The sequence below is a fragment of the Oreochromis niloticus genome, linkage group LG6 (genome assembly GCF_001858045.2).
Source record: "Oreochromis niloticus isolate F11D_XX linkage group LG6, O_niloticus_UMD_NMBU, whole genome shotgun sequence".
Classification (NCBI taxonomy): Eukaryota; Metazoa; Chordata; class Actinopteri; order Cichliformes; family Cichlidae; genus Oreochromis; species Oreochromis niloticus.
This window is the reverse complement of record NC_031971.2, coordinates 20426236-20451389: the sequence shown is the minus strand read 5'-3', so window position 1 is coordinate 20451389 and position 25154 is coordinate 20426236. Positions and strand designations below refer to the sequence as shown.

At 37.8% G+C, this 25154-nt stretch overlaps 1 protein-coding gene across 3 annotated transcripts in view; it reads left to right on the top strand.

Moving 5' to 3' along the window:
- The window catches only part of ctnna2 (catenin (cadherin-associated protein), alpha 2), a 304920-nt gene that overhangs the window by 206410 nt on the left and 73356 nt on the right, over window positions 1–25154 (top strand). For all 3 annotated transcript variants that reach the window (XM_019359931.2, XM_019359932.2, XM_019359934.2), the window contains 2 exons: window positions 4820–4900; window positions 24165–24317. In XM_019359931.2, the coding sequence (XP_019215476.1) occupies window positions 4820–4900; window positions 24165–24317 (234 nt within the window). The remainder of the gene's footprint in view (window positions 1–4819; window positions 4901–24164; window positions 24318–25154) is intronic.

Below are 25154 nucleotides of genomic sequence, written 5' to 3'. Positions count from 1 at the left end.
ATATATATCTTATTCCTTTGTAGCAGGGTTGAAGGTCAGGCAGTGTGCTGAAACATTTGTGGTGCACTGCACTACTCAATTACACACTTACTGTGAAAAAGCCAGCAAGAGTGAACATGCTTGCAGCCCTCAGCCTTTCCACCAGCACACACAACCACCATCTTCTGGAGTGGGAAAGAATAACTCCACTTGCTCTGCCTCCACTACCCCACATACACTAGATGCTTATTTTCAGGCAGCCTCAGTCTGTCCTCTTCTCACCAACAGAGAATGAATAAGTGCACACCAGGGGGTGCAGAATAATGGATGGGGGACAGTTGGGAACATTGTTGCCAAAGCACCATGGGGAATTGTGTTTACCAGAAAACCAAACATGCACATTTTATTATGTGGCGGTCAAAAACTAAGCAATCAATGTTGCTATATGGGCGACAATTCAATCAACATCCAAATGTGTTGTCAAGCTTTTAATGGTCATGAATCGGAGAGCACCATTGCCTACACTACAGGGAACACCTGGACGGGAATGAAGGAAAGTCAAATAGATTTTCAGATAAACACTGTAGATACATAAATCCGATATTGTGACTCAGGCTGTTTTAAACACTCATATGCACGCACATACCAAAGGTCGTGGTTTGGACTAAGCTGAGCTGAATACGAGCCCAACACATCGGCTAACCTATGATTCATCACTGTGGGACCGCCTTGTATATAAAGTTTGTGATGGGGAATTCATGCGTAGTCTTTTTAATTGGGTGTTTTATGTTTTTCAGAAAACCCAACATGAGCAATACATTTTTCATCTCAAGTTGAGGAAGCTTTGACATATTAAAATGGAAGAGTAATTAAAGGATAAGGGAAGCATATTTTCAGTAATGGTCTTTTTCACTTATTGTAGTTGTCAAAAGTGTCGTTGCTGCATCCGTCTTGAAGATTCAAGATCACACAAAACGCTGTAGGAGCCTTAAAAAAAATGCTGCTGCTTAGCTGTCAGTAAGATCTCAAATATGCGCGTTCAGATTTTCGTCCCTTTACCTGACATCACTGTTCTGTTTTAATCTTCTTTACTCAGATTAATGAGTTCAGAGATCTGAGCAATAAAACATCTGAGATTTCCAGTTCTAGTAAATAACATGGTTTGGTTTATCAGTGTGCCTGATCATCAGATGAGTGTTTAGCGAGGGCGTTTACAGTATTTGTACCATGACGATGTTTCTCTTTCACTTCAGTTTGTCAGTTAATGTATTATAATACAAATATTTTTGAAGTGTCCTCAGAAAGGTTCCAGTTAAACGCCTTTTTATTTTTGATGGTGAGCGTTTATAATCCTGCACGTCCCTCTGGAGCCTTTATGACACATTAGGCTCTTTAGGCAAAACAATGACTAATGCTGTCGTGTCCTCTTCTCTGTACATTAACATGAAAATGTGAGGGCACGTGTAAGGCTCTAGTAATAGAAGGAAACTTTGTGCTGTCTTCATTTCCTCCCCTTATGTCAGTCAGAAAACTGGTTAAAAGCCATCTTCAGAGTCATATTTGCAAATATAATAAAACTGCAAGCACCGTCACATGGCCAGGTTAGGGTCAGGCAGATTTGTTTTTTAAGATAGAAGTGAATCTCAAACATGATGTTAAAATTATGTGTGCCAGTTTGCTTCTTGTCAGTTTCAGACCATGCACTGCAAAAAACTCCAAAATGCAGCATTGTGTGATTGCTGTTTGATAAGAAGGAGACTAACTATAGTCTAAGCTTGGAGATAAATTACTCTTCTTTTTTTTTAAGCTTAACATCTATATGAACAAAAACCTTTTTGTTATGTCAGCTTTGGCTAAGAGCAGGGTGGTGATAGATTAGATAGAAAATCACACTGGGAATTATGTTTGTTTGGCTATAAACACATCAGTTAGCTGGCAGACATGTGAACTCTCCATAGCACATGCCCACAATGAAAATACATGTTGAACTTGGAGTGTGACAAATCCCAAAAAGAAAACACTACATGATTGTGGTTGTTTGTCTTCAAGTTGGTATATTCCTGAATGTCAAGTCTTCTGTGAGGCCGGAGAAAAGAATTTGAGTCGCACAAGTTGCTTTTAACTTCCAGAGCATGGTGCCTGCTCACTAAAAATGTAACATAACTACACTAAAATAGCGACCAGAGATAGTGTGCTTCCCCGTTGTGCTTCCAGTGCATAGGTTCATAATATCAGTCTTTTTTCGGTTCCTCTGTTGTTCAGAGAAGGAGGCCGGGTTGCAACTAAACTATAATTTTATAACCCGATAGTCTCTGAAAGTAACAATCAGTGTTTACCTTGAGAGCAGTTTATCGTGGGGTGAGTGTCTGATGTGGGCTTATTTACTTCTCTGGATATAAACAGTAAAGAGAATACTAAAGTCAAGTTATCTTAGTAAGTGTCTGAGCTACTAGCAGCCACCCGAACAGCTTCAGTGCTGTTTGCATTGATTTTATAAGCCTCTTAAACTAAAGTCTCTCTAGAAAAATAGATTCTATATATGTAGATTTAGAATTTGTAGACATGGGACAGGACCAATTGTACTAGAGGTTTGCAGTTTTTTTAAAATATGTAACAAGAATGATACAACATTGGATTTTAAAAATCATACCATAGGTGCATCTACTTACAGTCTCAGTTTGAATTTCAGTGACCTTTAGTCTCTTTGGGAGACTAAGAACCTGAGCACTGGTGGCCACCAGTATTTTTCAAATTTATCTGTCTGTAAACTATAAACCAGCAGGTAGAAACTGAAATCTTGGCTTTGAAATCTGCTCCCTACACCTGAAGTGCTGGAAAGCTTTCTATTGCCTTTAAGAGGCCTTTAAGTTGGCAGACTAGAGCTGCACAATTGGTCGCCCATTCATTCGCACATCGCGTATTGGCTTGAAGTTGGTTGCTTGTCGATATTCCACACACCAGTTGCCTAGATGCTTAAAGTCTGAATGTCATTCACTGTCTGTGGTCTCTGGTCACCACAGTGATGCAAATAGCTTCCAGTTTGGACTCAAGTTAACTGATACTTTGTTTCAAAACTGAGTTGAGATCTGGTGATTTTAAAGCCTACAATTCACATCAAACCATTAAGTGACCACCTCTCTACCCCAGCCCCAGTGCCCCATGGAAGAGGCATTGTCATCCTTATAGAGACGACTCCCATCCGAATCAAACAGTTTCATCATAAAATAAAGGACTCAGACTGAGAAAATACCCTCCACAGCATAATAGAACCACTGGGTCCCCTCACTGCAAGATCCAAGGGTTCAGGTTTTCCTTTAATTTGTTACATGTTTGTTTGTCGATGGGTGGCTTTATGCTCCATTTAGTTATCAAAAGGGCAAAAAAAGCAACGCTGAGATAAAGAGACAGTCTCGTGGAGCAGTACAATAAACGTAGGCCTTTTTATTTGACTCATTTTGTACTGGAGTGGTCAGCGTTTTTCCAAAATCCTCTTATAAAGCAGACATAAATGAATTGAAGTTCATGTGATCATGCGTACGTTTTTCTTCAAGGATAATTTGGGCCTTGATGCTGGGCAGAACTGTCAGATGGTTGCCTGGCAACAATACAAATAATATTTTACGCTGGTGTTGCTTTGACAGAAGATGACTGTCTTACAATCTGTTGATCATCCTGCTAACCCCTCTTTTTTTTTTAAATAACTTGACAAAAAAATGTGAATAAAAGGAGCCACGCCGTGTGAAGGTTTTCTACAAACAAATTTGGCTTTGTTTTGTTTTTCTCCTGTTAACTTGTTTGCATACAGCATGAATCACACCATTCAGTAAACAACAGGACAGGTTTCAAACACGAGATGAGACACATTTTTTTCTCATTTGTCAGTTGTCAAAATAAAGGGGCATAGTAATTACCATGAATGAATATTTGTTCTTTTAGTTTAAAGAGTGATGGCTTTTGACACATAATAGCTGATTGAAAGGTATTAAAAACACCAAATTCTTCACTTTTAAGGAACATTTATATTTTTCTCCATTTCCCAATTGTTACTTCGTCTGCAAAAGTTTGTTTCTTGTTCTTTTAGTGACACCTGTTCAGTGCATATTTTTAATAAAGCAATAACCTTTATTTATTTTAATCATAATAACTTCCAAACCAAGCTGCCATTGAGAATGGGATAGAAAAACTGGATATTCGCTATATGCATTTACATAACAATGCCTTTCCAAGCAAAAACAGTTAATCCTCTAAATGAACAAGCAGTGACATGTAACTGAAGGTGGATCGGCTTGGCCACGCTTTTCGGTGAACACAGTTGGCATATTGAGTCATAGTAGCTTAGCAACTTTAACTAGTTGATTGGTATGCTTGTTACTGGAAAGCATGGAAGTCTAAAACAGCAAGAAGCTCTGCACTGCTTGTTCAGTGAAACTCCCCGCAGTCAGGTGAAATGAAGCAGCTTGTGACTCTGCGTGTATCAGGTGAAGTCTACACCCTCCTAAAGCCAGCAGTAGGAGTTGGCACTGACAGGAAGTGCAACGCACAGGGGCACTGGCAACAACTGAAGTAATACATGCCAGACAGGCTAGTTGCTGGTGACATTACACACATTTTCTGATCTGTTTTCACTGACTCCTCTCGGATTAGGGATCTCTTGTAATGCTGGCACATGATTTTGTGGTGAAGCGTGTTTTCAGTATTAACAATCTGCACTGAATATACCAAAAAAGTGAGAAAGAACTGAAAAACTCACAAGAACTGTAAGATGTATTATATTGTGCATTGTACTGGAACTCCACTAACCTGTTTCTACTTTTTTTGGTTTTGTTTTTTGTTTTTACAGACTGGCAGAAAAGAGAAAGGTGACCCACTGAACTCAGCCATTGACAAAATGACCAAAAAGACCAGGGACCTGCGAAGACAGGTGAGTCCTTGCCCGCACCGTCTCAGACCTACTGCTGATGAAAACTATGTTTTTAAAAAAAATAATACACCTCTAACAACGACCTTCACTAAATATTTTTGTTATTACTACCCCTATAAAAAGAGAAATACCAACAATATTCCAGTCCATCTCAGTGCTATTTCAAAAGATCAGGTCACAATTATGTATTTTTTAAGTTACATTTTTGGCAAATGTTTCTCAAAGAGCAGCACGTAGCGTATTTATTAGAGAATTTATTTATTGAAGTTGACTTCATGCTTTCGTGATTGTTTATAGCAGGCATATACTAAATATGGAATTGAGCTAATTAAGCTTATAAGTATGGCATAGAAACAATATTCCTTTGATGGTTTTTTGTTGGGTTTGTGCAGAAATGAAGATAAATGCTAAACATGATTTTATATATGCATATATACAGCACTTAACTTTATGAGACCACTTGTCACAAAAACTGACAAAAATGTGTTTAAAACTTCAAATTGTTTTAATTTGTCAGGCAAAAAAATGAATTCACATTTTAATACCCAAATTTAAGCTGGCACACTGGACTTCTCTGAGAAGTCAGAAATTAATTAAGCATAACATTCAACCACTGAAACTAATGTTTCTCTTCAGAATGCAAGTAAATAACTCAATAATTTGGCATCTTAATCAAAAATGATGCCGTGCTTTACTATTTTTTCTGCTTTTCTTTTTTTTGTTATAGAACTGTAAATCTGAAAATTAATGGATAAAAACAATAATTATATTTCAGCATTAAAAATACAATTGTAAATAAATAACTTACTGATGGATTAACCTTTACACAAACAAAGAAAAAAAAAGATTTTGGCAATTAGCAATGCAGCTAATAAAGACCAGCGGTAGCATATATCTCTTTGCTGATGCAAGGTTGTAAAAACTAGATGGACCGGCAATATGCATATAATAGTATATATCATATCATTGCCTCTGTAACAAACAGGACCAATAATTGTTATTGACCGAGCCCCTCTGCCACCTAATCGTGATAAGCAGCATCAGGGATCGTGGGGATTCATTTGAGACTGTGCTTTATCTGACCCTAGACAGGTCACTTCTAATAGGGAAACAACAGAAAAGTGTTCATGTAGCTTTAGAGCAGACAGAACCACCTTAAGGACTCAGACCAAGCAATACCTGCCATCTGCTGACCCTCTGTGCAGCTATCTTTGATAGCTAATGATACCTTTAGTCTGGGGCACTGCTAAAATAGCTCTGCCAGCATCATTCACTTTTTTGCCAGTGGTTTTGTTTTCAAACTACTTTGAGATTTCCTCTTATTTGGGTTAGCTGCACATCATGAACTAACAATTGACAAGAATTGTAATGAATAAAATTAGTATCAGGCCACATATATAGCATTACATTCTAATATTGTATCATGAATCTGGTTTAAAAAACAAAAAAAGATTTCTGAAGCTACCTTCTGGTGGTGAATAAGTACATGATTCATGCTGTGAGACAAAGTGTCAGAACTCAGAAGCAATGCTGGTTTCTTTCTCATCTTCACTACAGACCAGATTAATCTGGCTTTCCACTGCTGGATCTTACGCAGAGGAAAAAAACAGCAAAGACACGACAATACTTAATGAGTGCACACAGGTGTCTGTTGATGTAATACTGTGACTGCAGTGTGCTTTAGAGCTACTCTTTCAGTCCTAATCAATTATACTCAAGTGAAGACTTGAGTGCAGTTGAACCATCTCCTTGCCCCATCCAAAAAAAAAAAAAAAAATCAGAACATCAGTTGTGTTCAATATTCAGTTTTTCCACCGTCACTTCTGGCACTTTTTGGAAATCGACAGTAGCAGCTTCCTGCACAAAGGAGCTATGCCTGTGTCTTTTCTGACCTCTGAAGACCCAGAGGATCATTCTAGATGGGAGGCTATAACTCTCCCTCCCATTGGGCTTTTGGTGGGGCTGCCTGACAGGCTGGCAGGCGGTATTCACTCTGACAGGATGTTCTATTGACTCAGGGGTTGGCTTGACAGAATGGGCGGTGTGTTTGAGCTTTGAGTTAAGATGGGAGGGCAAACTTGCAGCACACTTGCAGGCATTACATAGTGCTGTGATACTGTAATTATGTCAACAAAACACATGTTGAGTTTAGCAAGTCAGTGGCACCGTGTAGAGACACAAGACCTTCCTGAGGGGAGGAGCACAGTTGTGCATTTGAGCATCCAAGTTTGCGACATCTCCATTGTGTAAAGGAGGGATCAAATAGCAGAGCAGACAAGCGCAGATGACAGACAGCATTTCTAAAAGTGGAGCAGGTAAGACCAAACATGCTGTGTGACAACACCACCAGAGACATGCAACATTGTTTTCTCTTTCATGCTGTTGTGTACACATAGATGGCAATCATAAGCTGTTTCTTATCCATAGACAATTCAGCTGATGTCTTTTCCGCCCTGATTTTGTTTTCTTGGAAAGTGAAAACTCTTGCGATGCTTTCTAGTCTGTTAGAGGAAATGCAGTGCGGCTTAACCCCTGCCAACATTTTATATATTTTTTTGTTTTTCATCCAATGAGTGAAACTGAGAAATGCACCAACAAACGTAGAGCTGGCCTTTATGACTCAAAAATTGCAGCCTGGTTCCCTTTTATTCCATTCACAATGATTACACAGTTGGTCTTTATTCACAGCGTTTCAATTTTTTGTATCTTCTTATGAGAGACCTTCAGTGAAGTGTGCAGTCAAGTTATTGCCCCCTTATTCAAGGTTGTAACGCCTCAGTACGTATGACGCCCGTAGCTGGAGTTGGTAGTCGATGCGGCGTCTCTTCAGGGAATATTTTTCAGTCATGTCACAAACACTTGTACTTAGCGATGAACCGAAAAAATTTTGGTGGTCAGGGTCAGTGTGACCTTCATCCTATTCTCTTAAGCATAATATTGTTTGACAAGTTAAAAGAATTTCTTCAAATTCTGCAGAAATGCACATTTGTACGCAAGAATATACTGAGTAGTCGGTGGTGAGCAACAGCTCAAATGAATCGACTGCAATAAATATGATATGCTATTTAATTTACATAAATTAATATAATTATATAGTTCCATAAGTAGTTTGAGGAGCTAATGTACTCCTTCTTCACCACAAGCCTATGAGGTAGGCACTTTTGAGGCTCGTCTGTGGCCCTCAGCAGAGTAGAGTACTGTATTAAAATTTGCAGTCAGCAACACCCCTAAAAAAAGGCAAACATGTAGGCAGTCTGACTAAGAAAACCACCTGTGCACACACTTTTATTTCTTGACAAAATCAGATAACAAGTTGTTGTTTAGAAGGCAACTTTACATAAAACTGCTTCCTCATAAGAAGTCAGTTCCTTACCTTACAAAGAGCAGATGACCCACAGCTGCAATATTGCAATGAACACTGTTTATTGAGAGTAATGCTTACTGTAATTTAAGACACAGTTTGCTGGTTAATGAATTAATTGCGTCCACGGTAAACTAATATATAATATCTTAAGAAAGGTCCTTATAAGGTTTTGCTCGACACATCAAGTAATCTTATTTGTGCTGTGGTTTTCATTTTGCTCCAATACAGAGTAAATCCTTATGTTCTCGTAGAACCAGCCTTATTATTCTTATTCACTGTTTTAATCAAAGTACACTTGGTATAATTAAGAAGCCACTGCTGCTATGTCTTGTTTGTATTTTTTCCATTTTTTTTTTCATAAGTGTGAAACAAATTGCTTTACTACTCACTTATGATGCTCATGCAAAAGAGAAAGTAAATGGAACCCCATTAGAACATTTAAATGCAATTAAAATTTAACATAAAACTATCTGAGCTTTGACCTTGAGGCTTCTTAACAGATTAGAAAAATAAAATGTCAAGGCGGGCTAATGAGTGATTCGAGTATTCTGAAGCACAATAATTAGCCCATCAACTCAAGCTTGAAAATTAGCAATCCAAACTGGCATTTGTTTAGGAGAGTGGTCATTTCTAAAGTTCAGCTTATTCATAAACAAGCCATAATTTCTTTATAATATTAAATGCACATTTTAAAGCACTCACTTGACTTTTTCATGACAAAAACACTGTAATTATTTGTTCTCTCCCGCTACTGTTCAGAGCCGGAGGTAAACAACATAGCACTTTAAGGCTCGGCCACTTTGACACATATATGGGGAAATATTTTGTGAAATAGGGGGAAAATGTTAGATTATAATAAATGTATGTAGATTTGCAGCAAACCCAAAAACCTAATGAGATTCGCTCTTAAATCATTGGGTCTTCTATAATGCCCCTAGCTTTGAGTTTACCAAGTCGGCCTGCATTTGTGTTCTGCACGAATGCACTAAAAAGTAAATTATTGCATTTAAATTAAAGGCCTGTTTGCCTCAGTGCACAAGTAAACGGTTTCTTATTGCAGTTGGATATATCAATCTTATTTTGTCAGTGATCATTTGACTGTCTTTAAAAATCGAAGGTTGGGATAGTTGCACAGGAAGCACACTGAGGAGCCTGGGAGAAAGTAGTCATTTGGCCTCTCGAACAGAGAACAGCGTGGAGTGCTTTATTCACTTCAGAATAGGTGTGAAATGCGCACCTACTCCACAGATGTAAAACACATTTCCACAAACAACTTAGTTCAAGCACATCAGTTGCCATCCAATAGTTATAGGTAAACTCCCCCCTTTTCATTTCTGCGTGTTTCACACTGAGTGAGTTGATGGAGACATTGTTTTCTCCATACCTGTAATCAACGAAGCAAGCAAAACAATTGAAAAGACGTTTTTTTTGCTTGAAATGGGAGGGTGAGTGGACTTTATATAACGCAGGCATGAAGAAACAAGTATGTAAAAAATATAAATAAAAACACTCATCCAACCTTTAAACTATAGTATAATTCTGAGTTGTTTTTTTTCCTCTCTCTTTATTAACATTCACTTGATAGCCAGACCAAAAAAGCCATTGGAAATGAGCCATGTGTTGTACCTCCTGTCATCTTGTCTGTAATGGATGCATCTGTCAAGTCATCTCTCTGGGCCATTTTTTGACTGATGGCTGATTCCAGGATTCCCTATAGCACAACTGCCACGCATATTTTGCCTCACAAATTTAGTTTTTTTTCTTTTTCACTCCCTCCCCCTCCTCTCTGTCTGCTTTGGGTTGTTGAAATCATTTCCATTTTTGCTATTAGATTGTTGATTGGTGCAGCTGTTTTTTAATTGTTTGGGGTTTTCATGTTAAGGAGAAACAGCTGGCACGAATCTTGTCAGCTGTAACTCTTTGTTTAGACTAACAATTTCCAAATTATTTTTGAATCCCTTTGATCCATTTTTTGGTTTTTTTTGCAAATTGTTTTGAGGCTAAGTATTCAAGTTTCATTAGCTATGGTAGTGAAGATTCCTGGTTATCTCGGGGGGCTGCGAAAAAAAACATATTTTTCGGATTCGTTTATATAATTGTATATGGTCACCAGCCACTTTATTAGGTTAAACTTGCTGGCATCAGGGTGTACTACCACGTTCAGAGTTGTTTTAATTCTTTGTAGCCTGGATTCAGATGCTCTATTGGATAGAGATCCGTGACTGTGGAGGCCATTTGAGTACAAGGAACTCATCGCCATGTTCAAGAAACCAGTTTGAGATGGTTTGATGTTTGTGACATGGCATGTTATCCTAATGGAACCAACCATCAATGATGAATGTGGTCAACAGTACTCAGGTACGCTGTAGCATGTAAAAGATGGTAAGTTAGATCATACTGAGATAAGATAAATATCCCTGACACCATCATGCCACCACCAGCAGCCTAAATTGTTCATATAAGACAGGATGGATTTATGATATTTATCCCAAAGTCTGAACCTACCATATGAATGTCACAGCAAAACTCAAGGCTCATTGGACAAGGCAGCTTTTTGGATTTTTTTATTCATCTATTGTCCAAATTTGGTGGGCCTATGTGAGCTGTAGCTTTAGTAGCTGACAGAAGTGGCACCTAGTGTGGTTTTCTGCTACTGTAAGCCATTGAAGTTTAGAAATGCTCTTTTGCACATCTCGTCAGCTCAGAGCATTTAGGCCATTCTTCTATGACCTCTGGCATCAACAAAGCATTTTGACCCAGAGAACCGCTGCTCACCTTTTCAGAACGTTCTCTATAAAACCAAAAAATAACTGTGTGACCAAATCCTCATAGATCAGCAGTTTCTGAGATTCTTAGAGAAGCTCATCTGGGACCATCAACCATGCCATATTTAAGGTCAGTAAAATGACCTTTCTTCTCCATTCTGATGCTGGGTTTGAACTTCAGTAGGTTGTCTTGATCATGTCTACATGCATACATGCAAGAACAGCTTTACTTAATCAGTCAATGAATGATTGTACATCAAGTTGTGTTTTTACACATCAACATAATCCTAAATCCATGTTGTCCCTGCTTTGATTACGTTTGAGTACAATACAGAAAATGTCCAAGTGCATAAATAGAAAGATAATAAAATCTAGGCATCAATATCCTGTTTTCTATTTTAAGAACTATAAGATGCTTTTTGGGTGGCCCAAACATCTATGTGTGAAAAACTTCCACTTTAGGACCTTCAGGGCTGTTTTCAGGGCAAAAGGAACCTACCCCGAGAAAGTCTTTGGTAGGGCTAGAGGCTGATTGGTTTTACTTGAAGACAGATAAACGTGACATATTTAAAACTCCTGCAACTGAGTGCAGGTACAAGAAAGAAAAAAGAATGGGTAAAAAAAGAAAATATAAAAATATAGGTCAGAAATACATCGAAGAGGCGTTGCGTGTTTTTTCTTCCTTTATTACACCAGTGATGAAGTCCAGAGAGATTTCATGTCAGAGAAAGCGAAAGGCAGTGAAACAGACAGAGAATGTGAGCAGGAGAAGTAAAAAGGGAACGAAGAGAACCAGTGGCGTTAATGAAAACAAAGCAGTGAATGAGAGAAATAAAATATAAGTGTCTGATTGTTTAATATTGGCGACATTCTATAGCACTAAAATTACGTGTCTACACATTTGCACAACCCTGCAGGAAGGTGCCGCATTGCTGGCTTTTTGTAACTGAAGACTAGTCTTCATTCTGTCCACTGCTGCTGCTTTGTGTGCGTGCACACAGACCCGCAGGTACAGAACAGAAAGAGATGGATACAGTCGAGAGACAGAGAGCAGAAAAGAGAGTCGGAGACAGACAAGATATAGTCTGTATGTGTTGGAAACACGGCAACAGTACTTCGAAGGAGCCTTTTAGCAACCTGAAAAGGTTCCTGAGAGCACAACCTCCAGGTTGATTGGAAAATGAACCTTTTCTTCTTTTTTTCCCCCACAGTCAAAACACATGTATGCTAGGTTAACTGGAGAATTTAAATTGGCCATATGTGTGGATTAAAGGTGGCTATAGTGCTGAAGTGCATGCAGTAAAATGTCACTTGTGTTGAGTGCTTTGCACAGTTGTAAGGCTAGAAGAGCCCAATAAAACTGCCAGTCCGTTCTGTTTGAATCCTTACTTCTGCTGCATTTTATCTTGTTTTCGAACCCTATAAGTTTGTTTATAGTGGTTACTCCGCTAACTCCAATGACTAACGAGTCATGATCATGCCCCAGTGAAACATGGCTAAAGCAGACCCTGTTTGTCGCAAACCATCACAACTTTGTAATCAGACTGCAGCCTGCCCTTTTTCCTACTTTTCCTTCTCCAAATGTGGCACCACGCTTCTCATTACACTTGCTAATAATGTGCATTTTCAGTGTGTGACATTAATGATTGAAATGCTACTAATCAATGTAGCAAACTAGGTTAGTTAGCCACTGCATATGTTGTAGAATTTTGGATGAGACAAGCTTTAGGATATAAAGTAAAAACAAAACAGCTCAATAAAGGTTCATAATGGATAATGTGTAACCAAAACTATGTATTTAGGGTTGCAGCACGGTTACCATTCACCATGAACCACTTCTGCTTGCCTCCTCATTGATTAACAAGCAAGACTAGAGGTAATTAGGCTGGGCTTAGAAGAATAAAAAGATGCCAGTCAGAATTCATCTGCTCCAGTTTTAGGACAGACTAGCGATGTGGTGCTGTAACACACTGTGGAGCACAGGAAAACCTGACTTCACACGGAGCACAAATGCTTAAAGCAGGACAAGCACCATTTTTCATGTTGGATACTTCTGTTAGTACACTTCCTTGTAGTACACTGTCTACACAGTGGCATGCAAGACTTTGAGCACCCCTGGTTAAAGTTTTGGTTGCTATCAATAAATAAGTGAGTAAAAGATGACCTGATTTCCAAAAGGCATAAAGCTGCCTTCTTATAGCGTTCTCCTGTTTTGCGGTTATCAATTATTTAAATTTTCAGAGTGCTAGGCAGCTGCTTAGAGAAGCCCATGGATGCAGATTGCTTAGACAAGGTTTCAGGAGTCCGAGTATTTAAAATGCTTTGAAATTTACATCACTTGGCCTTTTCAAACGATGATTGTGAACTTGCTAATTAAGGTCTGAGACCTTAGTAAAAGTTATCTCAAAGCTCAGATCTCTTGGGGTGCCCCAACTTTTGAGTAGGACTCCTTTCCTTTTATTCATTCTAAAACTGTACAAAGCAAAACCCATTGCTTAAATGTTGAAAAAAATGTTGTATCGTGTTTAACTGTATGCCTTTTGGAGATCAGTTCATACCACCCCACCTCCCTTTCTTTTATTCTGCTTGGCTTAGACCCTGCAGCCACCCTGGCTCAGTTCCCCAGCCCCACTCCCCCCTAAACTGCTACTTCTACTACTTTGGTGTCTGTTTTTTGTTTGCACTTAAAAAAAAAAAAATCCCGGTTTTATTGTTAGAACTGGGATATTTATAGTCTCTGCCACTTTTTCCTTCCTCTAGTCTCTTAAAAACAGATCACACTCAACTTTTTGGCCATTGTGAGTACACCATCTGGATACTCATAATGCACTGCATATTGTAATAATTGTCAGCGTGAGCGTGCTTATGCACTCATACTTGCAATTGTAAGTAGGATTCAAGACATGGCAAAGTACTGTGTGAGTGTTTTCTGTTATTGCAAGCAAAGTAGGGAAGGACAGTGAGGATAGAAGTGAGTAAAATTGGAATAAAGGATCATAGTGCACCTACACAGTGTGTGTGGATAGAAAGAAAGAAGTGTGTTGTGCTTAGAATTGGCTTTATAGATTTCAGCTGTAGGCTGAAAATGCATTTTACAATGATTCCTCAGCTCTTTGAAATCAGCCTGTAAAAATATAAATGTTTGTAAATACAAATATCATTTATTTATATGATAAAAACCTCTTTTTTTCCACACAGTCACTTCCTATGCTGATCAACTGCTGACATACATAGATTCAAGGCAAACACTCTGGCGTGCACCAGTCATTATCTGTTGCAAAGAAATGAGTTAACATAACATCATGGCTTTGTGACCCTGAACAGACTGGAGCTGTAGAATGAGTCAGTCTCTCTCTGATTTGGTCTCGTGGAACTTTGAACACACTGGCTTCTTTCCTCATCTCTAACACATTCGTTCTTCTATACTAAAGTTTCAAATCACTAGTTTCACAAATGATAGTACTAACTACCTTAAGTAGTACCTTCCTATATACCTAAATATTGTAATCACTTTAATGAAAAATTTTTTTATATATTATTTTATGAAAATAATATTTAGGTTCTAACATGCTCTATATGAAGAGTCCTGGGGTCCATAAAGATCATCATACCCTAATTGAATTTGACTGATTTCACCACCAAGTTCCTCATCTTGACTCTTTTTGTTATTGCTGACATTTTTAAAAGTGGAAGTTGTGTTATCAATCCGGCCAACTGGGCAGCTTTGGAAAATGTGAAGGACAGGATACATTTTTAACTTTAAACTATATTTTCATAGATTCCTCATGCTCATTTTTACTATACCAAAGTAATAAAGTAATAGATAAAAAATTAAATGACAGAAAGGCTCCAGGTTTTATACATTTTTGTTGTTGTTGTTTTGTTTTTTAAATAGATCCTTACTGCAGAAAATGGAACATTTTCTGTGACTTAACAAAAACTTTCAATATTATAATTACAGGACAGACTGGGCAATGAGCTACCAGAACCTTTTCTATAATTTCTATAATACAATATAATTCCAAAGAGTTGTGCTCACAGATTTCTTTCATTTACTACAGCAGCTTTTCTTAATCATATAGAAAAACTGAGACACTCCTTTTTCTTATTTTAAGATATCTCAGGGAATAAATGAGCAGTTAAACTTCGTGACACCGACAGAAAGGAGAATTTCACTGGTCCGGCCCACTTAAGATCAAAATGGGTCTGAATGTAAAATGAGTTTTACATTCCTGCTCCAGTGTCTCAAAACAGCAATCGTTCATCTTTTTTTTAAAAGAAATGAATAAAGTTGAAAACCCCAAATACAGGCAGTGATCAAGGTTGTGAGTGAGGTTTGTGTTTGCATGGTCACAAAAAAAAGACATGTTCAGTGTGTTCTGAGCTGGAAGAAATGGGATACTGGGATGTACCACAGTTCAGGTCATTTTCACTGAGTTTCCTCTCTGAGTCCTCAGGACATTACAACAGAACTCACTCCAGCGGTGACACGTTTACGGTGCACAACCTGATAAATATTGAATAAAACTGACGAGCAAGCTCATGGTCTTGCTCCTCACCTGACACTTTGCCCTTGGGGTTTAGAAAATGTGGACTCTTAAACTGCTGACAACTGCTTGGTCATAGCTGGAGTCCAGGCTTTCAGCACCTGCCTCAATCCTTGAGATTCACAGGGAGCACAGTGCAAATGGTCATTAATCTAACAATAATAGCTGTATTGGAAGCTGTCTGGACATGCCCAGGAAGATGACTTTGAACATGATCAAATTTTAATCAGTTAATATTTTTTATAGTTTATCGGTAAGAAAAAAAAAAGCATTTAGATTACAACATTAGATAACATTTAGTCATTAACAAATAATTACTGGCATTACCAGAAACCAGAAACTTCCTCACTCGGCGTTAATCATGAAGCATCTCCACAAGTACGTTTCATCTTCTGCAAACACAATAAGACAATCAGTACAACTCAGTGAACTGCGTGTTGAGACTATACATCCACTAATGTAACTGAAACATGTAACATGTACTCACAGCGACAATGACGTTGGAACAGTTCCACTGAATCTAATCGAATTTCTTTTCTGTCACTCTGGGCTCAACTGTCGTCATGCTGCAGGCTGATCAACGCGTCTGGTCGCAGAGTAGATGTTACATGCAGATGGAAGACATTTAAATGAATTTGTTTTAAATAAAAGCAGGAATAGTCTCAGAGAATCTAATATATACAGAGAGAAAGAGTGAAATACAATCATGTGACAAAGAAAGTAGACCCTCTGTTATTTCTAAATTTTAATGCGTGAAGATCTAATGAATCATGTGGCACTTAGCAGGTCTTAAACTTAGGTAAAGATGGCCTCAAATTAACAACAACACATGACATACTAGACATGTCATTATTTTTTTGAGCAAAATTCAGGCCAAAATGAAGAAGCAGTGTGTGAAAAAATACGCACAACGTTATTTATTCCATAGGAATTAAGAAGGTAAGTAGCAGCCAGGAGCTACTAATAAAATTTATTTGATTAATGAATCATCAGCAAGTGTGACCGCCTCTATAAAAGCAGACGTTTTGGCAGTTTGCAGGCCTGGAGCATCGAGGTGTGTGTTAACACCGTGCCAAGGAGGAAAGACATCATCAGTGATCGTTGGAGAAGCAATTGTTGCTGCCCATCAATTTGGGAAGGGTTATCAGGCCATTTCCAAACAATTTGAAGTCCGTCTTTCTATAGTGAGCACGATTATTAACAACTAGACACCATAGACCACTTTCAGTCTACCCAGGAGTGGACATCCTGGCAAATTTACTCCAAGGTCAGACTGTACAATGCTCAAACACGCTAAACTCAAGAGCTCTTTTAGACTCTGCTGTCCTTAGTGTGTTAAATGATTATGTTCATGACAGTAAAATTAAAGAAAGATTTAACTTGACTTCTTTTGGATAGATGGGAGCAAAATGTTTAGCCATGGTTGGTGAAAAACAAACACAGCATATGAGCATATAAGTGCCTCATACCAACTGTCAGTCATGAAGGTGGAGAGGTGACGAATTAGGCTTGGTGATCATGAACGTCACTGTATACCAAAGAATTCTAGAGTCAAACGTGAGGCCATTGGTTAGACGGCTAAAAGTTATCCGAAATTGTGACATGAAACAGGATAATGATCCCAAACACAGCAGCAAATCTATAACACGATGGCTTGGGAAAAAAAGAATTGAGGTGTTGAAGTGACACGGTCCAGACTTCTATCCCACTGAAATGAAGCGGCAGGACCTTAAGAGAACTGTGCATAAATGAATGCCCATAAATGTCAATGACCTGAAGTAGTGTTGTAAAGAAGGCTGATCCACAATTCATAAGTCATATCGAAAACAATTATTTCATTGCTGCTAAAGGAGGTTCTAGAGGATAATGAATCATAGTTAGGTTTTTCAAATACTGCTTCTGCATTTTGGCATTTGTGTTTGTTAAATATATAATAGTCTTAATATGTCCTGTGTCGTCGTTCATCTCAAATTGCATTCACCTAATCATGAGACCTGCTAAGTACCTCATGTTTTTGCTTTTTTTGTTTTTGTTGTTATTTTTTTTTAATGTCCAGATATATAAAACCTTAGTTTACTTACTTACCTTTTCACTGTGTATATTATTTTTTTACACCATGCATATGCAGACTTGCAGTCCTAGCTCCAGGTTAAATGTTAAAATGAAGTTTGTTTATATAGAAGTCTGTGGGAAAACAGCTTGCCTCTTGATCCATGATCTCAATAAACAGTGGTCATAAACGTAGGCTAAAGGCATGTTAAATACAAGATGTTCACCTTTTAAATTATGGCCCCCATTAGAATTAAAAAAGAGGAAAAAGCATGGTACTTTCAAGTGGACCTATCTAGTGTATGGTTGTGCAATGTCCCTTGATTTCTTGGCCAGAGTTTTCCTTTGCTCTTCAAAACACTACTATGGTAATAGTTCATGTTTAACATCAAGACTTTGACCAGTAATCTCAGTGTATTAAGCCCATCTCTTATATACAGTATATGGATTTAGTAGAAATTCTAGATTTAAAAAGCCGCTGTTTTGACCTTGGAGCCAGTGCACTTCCCTCCAGCACCATCCAGCAGAAAGACAAACTTAGCAATTAGCTAGCTGTTAAACACCCAGAAATACGTCTTAATATTATTAAAGAAAAGGTTTGGCGCTTAAAAGAAAGCATGTAATGGGGCTGTTCCTCCAGTTAACCAGAAGCTTCAGTCCACCTAAATGCCAGTTTTCTTCCTATTTAACTGTTTACGAGAAAGTGCTTGATATCAATTTATTACGTCAGTAATGTTCAGGAATTGTCAGACCCCCAAAGTTATTAAAATACATGCTGCTTATTTCTGGCGATGAAATTTGGGAAGCACTAAAATGTCAAATCAGTGTTTATTCTGAGTTTCCTTGTTTTCAGCACTGGATTCCCTGGACTAGTGTTTTATTCTGCAAGATATACTAAGGCTCTGGGATTAGGTATCATATGTGTTTGTCTACAGGCTATTGATGCCCTCTCAGTCACTCTCTCACCGTTTCATCTCAGCGCTCTCCTCTCACTCATCATCTTTGAATGCTGCCTGATAGATATCATATATGAGGGCTATTACTTAATTTTTGATTTGCTCAGGCTGTTTTCCCTCAGCCATTACTCTAGCCGCTTAAGCTGTGATTGCTCCTGACATTTTAATAAGAAACTTTCCTGTGCTGACCCTAAGGTACCCACCACTATGTGTTCCGAATCACAAGTGAAGTGTAACAGAAACTAAAGTGCAAAAGTAAACATTCAAAAATCCACCACGGTGTTCTCTTCCAGATTCAAATCCACGATTTCCACTTAGACTGTAAACAAGTTAGTAGAGTCTCTCATGCATGTGTGTGCAATCCTTTGTTTTCCAGTGATACACTGATGATAGTCAATGTTTGCAAAAATTTCCCTCAGGATCTGTTTTCTTTTTGTGACAGAGCAGATGCCTAATCCCACAAACTGCAGATTCCCCATAACTGAGCAGATGCAACAAATGATTGCTCATCTTATTTTTGAGGATCACCCTCTTATCATTGAACAACGTTATGTCAAGATTTGTTAATCAGATCATTTTAATGTTTGTTCTTTTTTATTCTTTATGTTAACCACTTCATTATCTGTTGGGATTTGCATGTATCTTTGGATTAAACGACTGTGCTGAACAAGCAGGAATAATATAACATAATTTCTCAAATTATTAAAAGCCACTAGCGAATGCCATTGATCATCCTGATGTTATAGCTCCACAAAAAACAGAAAAAAAATATTAAAATCCAGTTGTAATCACATTTGATTCAAATGCCTCTTCAATTCTGCTTGACAACCAATGCAACAGTGACATTGGGTCATCTACCTACATCTACTGGTGTGCTGGTTTTCAAAAAAACATCCTTTGCATACATATGAACATTAATAGTACATCTTTATGTATCTCTATCTAATTTGTGGAATGTATTTATTTATTTAACCTTTTAAAAATGGTTTTAAAAATAGTTACAATGTGTTATTTTTGTTATATTTAAGGTGTTTTGTGTGCATAGTGGCTGTTTTTTATTACCCTTAAGCTAAAAAAGGGTGATGGGGTATGGGGCTGACAGCCAACATGGACACCTAAGTTTGTGAATGCGATAACTCAAGAATGACGTAACGTAGCAGCTTTAGTTGATACCATAGGTATATCTCCGAGGAGGCTGAGAGGTACCACTGGAGGCCTCCGGTATTTTTATATCTGGTTATGCTGAATTACTGGTTTACTTTACGGTTTCTGAACCCTTCAACATGTGGAGTTTGTTTGATCATGAAAAAGATGGCCCTACATTAAATCTGATGCTGCACGGTTACTAGCTAGTTCCCCAACAGTTAATGTTCGTTTACATGTTCATTTAAAAGCCAGTATTACATTTAGCTATTAGTATGATAGTTTATAAAAGCATATAAAAACTTTAGTAAACTAGTTAGAAAGATAAAACTAACAGAAACAGAGTTGCTGCAGTCGCTTTCATGCTTGTTGGAGTAAACATACAATCCCAGTTGCAAATGCCATTTGATCAGCCTCCACTTGTCTTGGGAGGCTCATCACAAGATTTTGGTATTTGAGTGCAAGAATGTTCTCCTGTTGAGGATCAGAAGTATTTGTGAGGTCAGATACTGTGGCAGTAAAGCCTAAATCACCATTGATTTTCTAATTCATCCCAGAGCTGTGCAGTCAGGCTGTATCTCTCTGTGTGCTGTCTGCTTTTTCACTCATTTTCAGTCAATGCTCTACCATTTTCAAGGGAATGTTTGTCTTGTCGGGTTTTTTTTGTTTTTTTGTTTTGTTTTTTCCTTAAGCCACTTAACACTGATCTATGGATCATTCAAGCATGTGAATGGCACCTAACTCAATGGATGAACCAGTGTTGTATCATAACAGACAACTTAGCAAAGAAACTATTTTAAATTGTTTTTTTAGGCACTTTGTTTATATGAGCTGCTGCAAAAACACATAACATGTTCTGCTTTTTTTTTTTTTTTAATGAATGTATGATGAATTTAACACAGTTTGACAGGCATAAAATAGTGTTTCTCCCAAAGATCTATTACCAGAAACCTAACCTCACAATTATATCACGATATTTAAAAGAACTCTTCAGGAACTGTACAGTACTGTCACATGATAAAATAGGTTGTTGTAACTTTTGTCAAGCTCTTTAAACAGCTGCTTAAATGACTCCTTTTCCACCATGTAACCATCCACTGTTTGCTCTTGCTGTCCTCACAAATGCTCACAAAAACCTGATATTTTTTTCTTTTAAATTTACATATATTTCCTTGTTTTAGCAATTAAATGGATACATTAATGTTTTTCTGCTGCCTGTAGGTGGCAGTACTGCATTTAGAAGTGGTTAACCTATCTCCATTAAACAAACAAAAAAACCTGTTGTGTGTGAACAGTGACATTTGATTTTTACTACACAAACAAAAGAAGAAACTTAAAGAGCAAAAGGTTACAACAACTGTTAAGTGGTTCTGAAAACTTCAATGAAATCGCTGCCAGAAAAAGCTAGCATGTAATTTGGGAGTGCAGCGCGATGGACAGCCTTTAAAAACAGGCTGAACAGCCTGATGATTGGAACATCCTGCCACACAGGTTGATTTTATAAGCAATGGACTATTAGCATTAAAAATGAGCCCAAATCATTAGAAAAAATTACCTTTAACTTTTCCATATACTTCTTTGTCTTTGACATGACAGCAGTCTCACAACTTTTTCATTTTTCTGATCAGTCTACATTCTTACAGCCAGCAGGACAGCGCTCTATAAAAATAAATAAATAAATAAATGCATAGCTATGAATGGCACTCAGAACTTAATATTCATCTCACTTCTCAGGAAATACAAATATTAATATGTAAAGCTTTCATAGCTAGAACCGCACTGCTTGATAGGTGAGACAAATGGCTCCCCCACTAACTTGTAATGGGCAGAGCCTTTTCTATCTTTTGAAATTCTAGATTTATTTTCTTTAAGTGTAAGTGAAATACAGACTGGCTGTTAGAGGAGAGACAGTGGGGGCGGAGTATGGAGGGAGGTGAGATCTGAAAAATTGAAGATGGATTTCAGAGGGAGTGGTGTGTGGGCATTAGAATGCTGATGGTGCAGGAGAGCGTGCAACTTGGGAAATCTCTAGTCTGTATCGCTTCTGCACTGAAACATTAGGATCAGTTTCACTGTTAGGCTTTCGTGAGTGTCCTAATGCCTCACGCACTTTTAGGTTCATGCATGTCATGCATGTGTATTTATACAATTAACTAATGATTGATCATCATCAACAACAAAAACTACTCATGACAACTGCGAAGACTTTTTACTATGCGTTTGCATTTCAGTAAATGACATCATCTCTAAGATTATTGTTATAACCTTCACATTTAAAATGAAAAAGGTCTGTTTTTTAATTTGTGTGTTTGTTTTAATACGGTATTCAAACTAAACTGTGTTTGGCAAACAAAAAAGAATACCATAAGGACGTTTCTGTTAACAATAATGCTCAACAGAAATCATTTCACTGAGCAATACCAAGATAACTGAACACAGAGAGAATTATTTTACTTTGCTGCCTTTAATGCACAAGTGACATTCATCAGAACGGAAATGATTGAAAGCACATAATTGATGGAAACGCTTTTCTTTTTCGTTGTACTTTTGTTTTGCAGTTATAACACAGTGTAAGTCTGATCTGTTTCAAGAAGATAAAAAGTAGATCCAATCTTTTTTGCTTTTTTGTAAGCACATTTGCCTCCATAAGCCATCTTTCCCATTGGCTTATGGTGTTACATTGTGTTGTTTTCTGCTCTGGAGTCTGTTCTAATTGTTCCTAATTTTACTAATCTAAATAAAATAAATATGATGGACATACAACACATATGAAAACATACATGTTATATGAACATGCTGCATTCAAAACCTGGATAATTAATAAAGTCATATAACACAGTGGTGGTAAGGTAATTATTTTCCCACATTCAAAATGCAGGTCACCCTTTATATCCTGAAGTAAGAAGTAAGATAAGACCTCCAGACAACTCAGATCTTTGCATGTATCCACCACGACTTTCCCGTGTGCTGTAACATCACTAGAACAGTGTGAAGATGGTTCTGGCAGTGCAAGATTTTTATCTGCACTGTTTCCTCACCTTTCCACGAGGTGACAGGATAGCAAGGTTACAGAATAGCACTGATGCCGGTCTCATCTCTGCAGAAAGAATAAGATGCAATATTCCCAATTCAGAAATGGCAAAGTTTATCAGCCTTTGAGAAAAGCATCATGTTATGGTATTGTATTGCATCTCAGATGCATTGCTTCACATCGGTGAGCCGCAAGTGTATAGTTCTGGAGGAAAAAACAGTGAGAGCACTCCTTTATCCAGAACCTTTTACATGTTATGTGCTTACACTGAGTGTGGGCTTCGGGGCGGTTACAGACCTGTCCTCACCACTAAACTGTCCAAATCTAGTCTGTTCCTAAAGGTAGTGGTGATGGATTATCTGCCCTCCAGAATTCTCAATTATTCTCCTCTCCTCTGTGGACTGGCAATTAAGTTTGTTATTGCCGCAGGTGATTTAAGTGCGACTGACAGACTAACATATGATTTTTTGGGGGATTTTTTTTTCGTAGGCTAAATGATTTTTTCTTGTCACTCGGTGCTATTAGTCTTCTCTTCTGTGTAGTAGTCAACATTTGTAATTTAGGAATATATAAATGACCTATAAACCAGTTTCATCTTGAAGTTGTTATAATACAATCAGAAATACGAAACAGTACTATTTTAATTTATATAAACTTTAGCTATGTTTGATACCAGTTTTTTATTTCTCATGCCACTGTTTTCTATTCTTCTGTCCTTCTAATTTGTTTTTGTGAAAAAACAACAACAACAACAACAACAACGGTGATAATTCAACCCACTGGAGTTTTACAGTGGCACTACATACAAGCAGTATTTATTAAAGGTAGATAATTAGAGCATTAGTATAGTAATTAATTAGTAACAGAGGCCTGAAAACAAATATCTGCATGTGCGGGAATCTACTTTCTTTTCTTCGGACGTCCGTTCTTGTCTGTCTTTGCTCTGGCCTCATGTGGATATCTCCCTCTTTGTGTAAGATAAAGGACCTGTCTATAGTGGTTTCTATACTGTTTCCTCTGGCATCTCATCAGATATCACAGTGAGCAGGATCAGGATCCATTTACTGTCTTATAAAACAACCGGTCCCTTGCCAGTTTGGTACAAAATGATTCCATAAACAAAGTCACAATGTCTGCCCCAGTAAAAGGCCTTATGGGAGCAATGACACCTTATGAGCAATTTACGCTCCTGGCCTAGAGTTTTTTTTTTTTTTTTGCTCTGTCTTTTTCACTCTTCTTCTTGTATTCTCCTCTCTCTGTCCTTTCACCTAATTATGTTACTACATCACATTCATTACAATTCTAAGTGATATGTAATCATTGCCAAATGTAATAGAGTGAAGTCATCTGCAATATTATTAATAATATGACCTCTTTTCTGTCTCTCTCTCTCTCCCTCTGTAATCTAGTTGAGGAAGGCAGTGATGGACCACATCTCAGACTCTTTCCTAGAAACCAACGTCCCTCTGCTGGTGCTTATTGAAGCAGCTAAGAGTGGAAACGAGAAGGAGGTGAAGGAGTATGCCCAGGTGTTCCGTGAGCACGCCAACAAGCTGGTGGAGGTCAGTCATGAATTAAACACGGTGGCACAAACACACGTACACATGCTCGCTGATTTTCTCTAAAATTTTGGCTAAAGGTATATATGGACATGTAGTCTCTATTAAATGTCCTTTACTTTATATTAAATGACACATAACAAGAAAAAAACAATATAAAGTTTATAAACTTTAGACTTAAATTAAAATGATAGAGTGAGCAGGCAAACTGCAACTGAACATGTAGCTAGAGGTTGTTTTTTGTACTTGTCTTTTCTTGACTTTAGGTTTTTCTCTGTATATCCCTGAAAATAAACTATTCTGCTGGACTGAAAAGACTATTCTGTGTATTAAATGCACTAACAGAAGCAAGTGTGCATGTTCATGTGCACTTGACAATTAGTCATTGTCTCTTTGGCTTGGTTTGCCAAGTAGTCTTAGCTGCATGGAGACGGTATGAAGAGGTTTGGCTCTCTTAATGAGTCTTTTCCATTCATTCACATGGACAAGGCACAAGCTGTAGCTTGGCTTCATTACGTAGCAGAAACTACACAGAAGCATATCTGACATGACGTTAGGCTTAAATGTTTGTCAGTAACAGTGTCTTTATCGCTGCCGTAATGGGTCGTGTACCATATGTGCTATTGGCATATAGCATCAACCTCACGCATATTTTATTAGGCCACATGCATGGTGACAGTTTTTGTGTATTGGGTTCAGAATGTGCGTGAGTCTGTTGCTTCCACTATGCTTTCTATGTAGAGATGAAGGGAGGCAAATGTCTGTGCAGCAGTAAAAGGAATCAGATGCATATGACTAAACTACTTGGACTTCTTCCCCAAAAGGTTAGAAGCAGTTCTC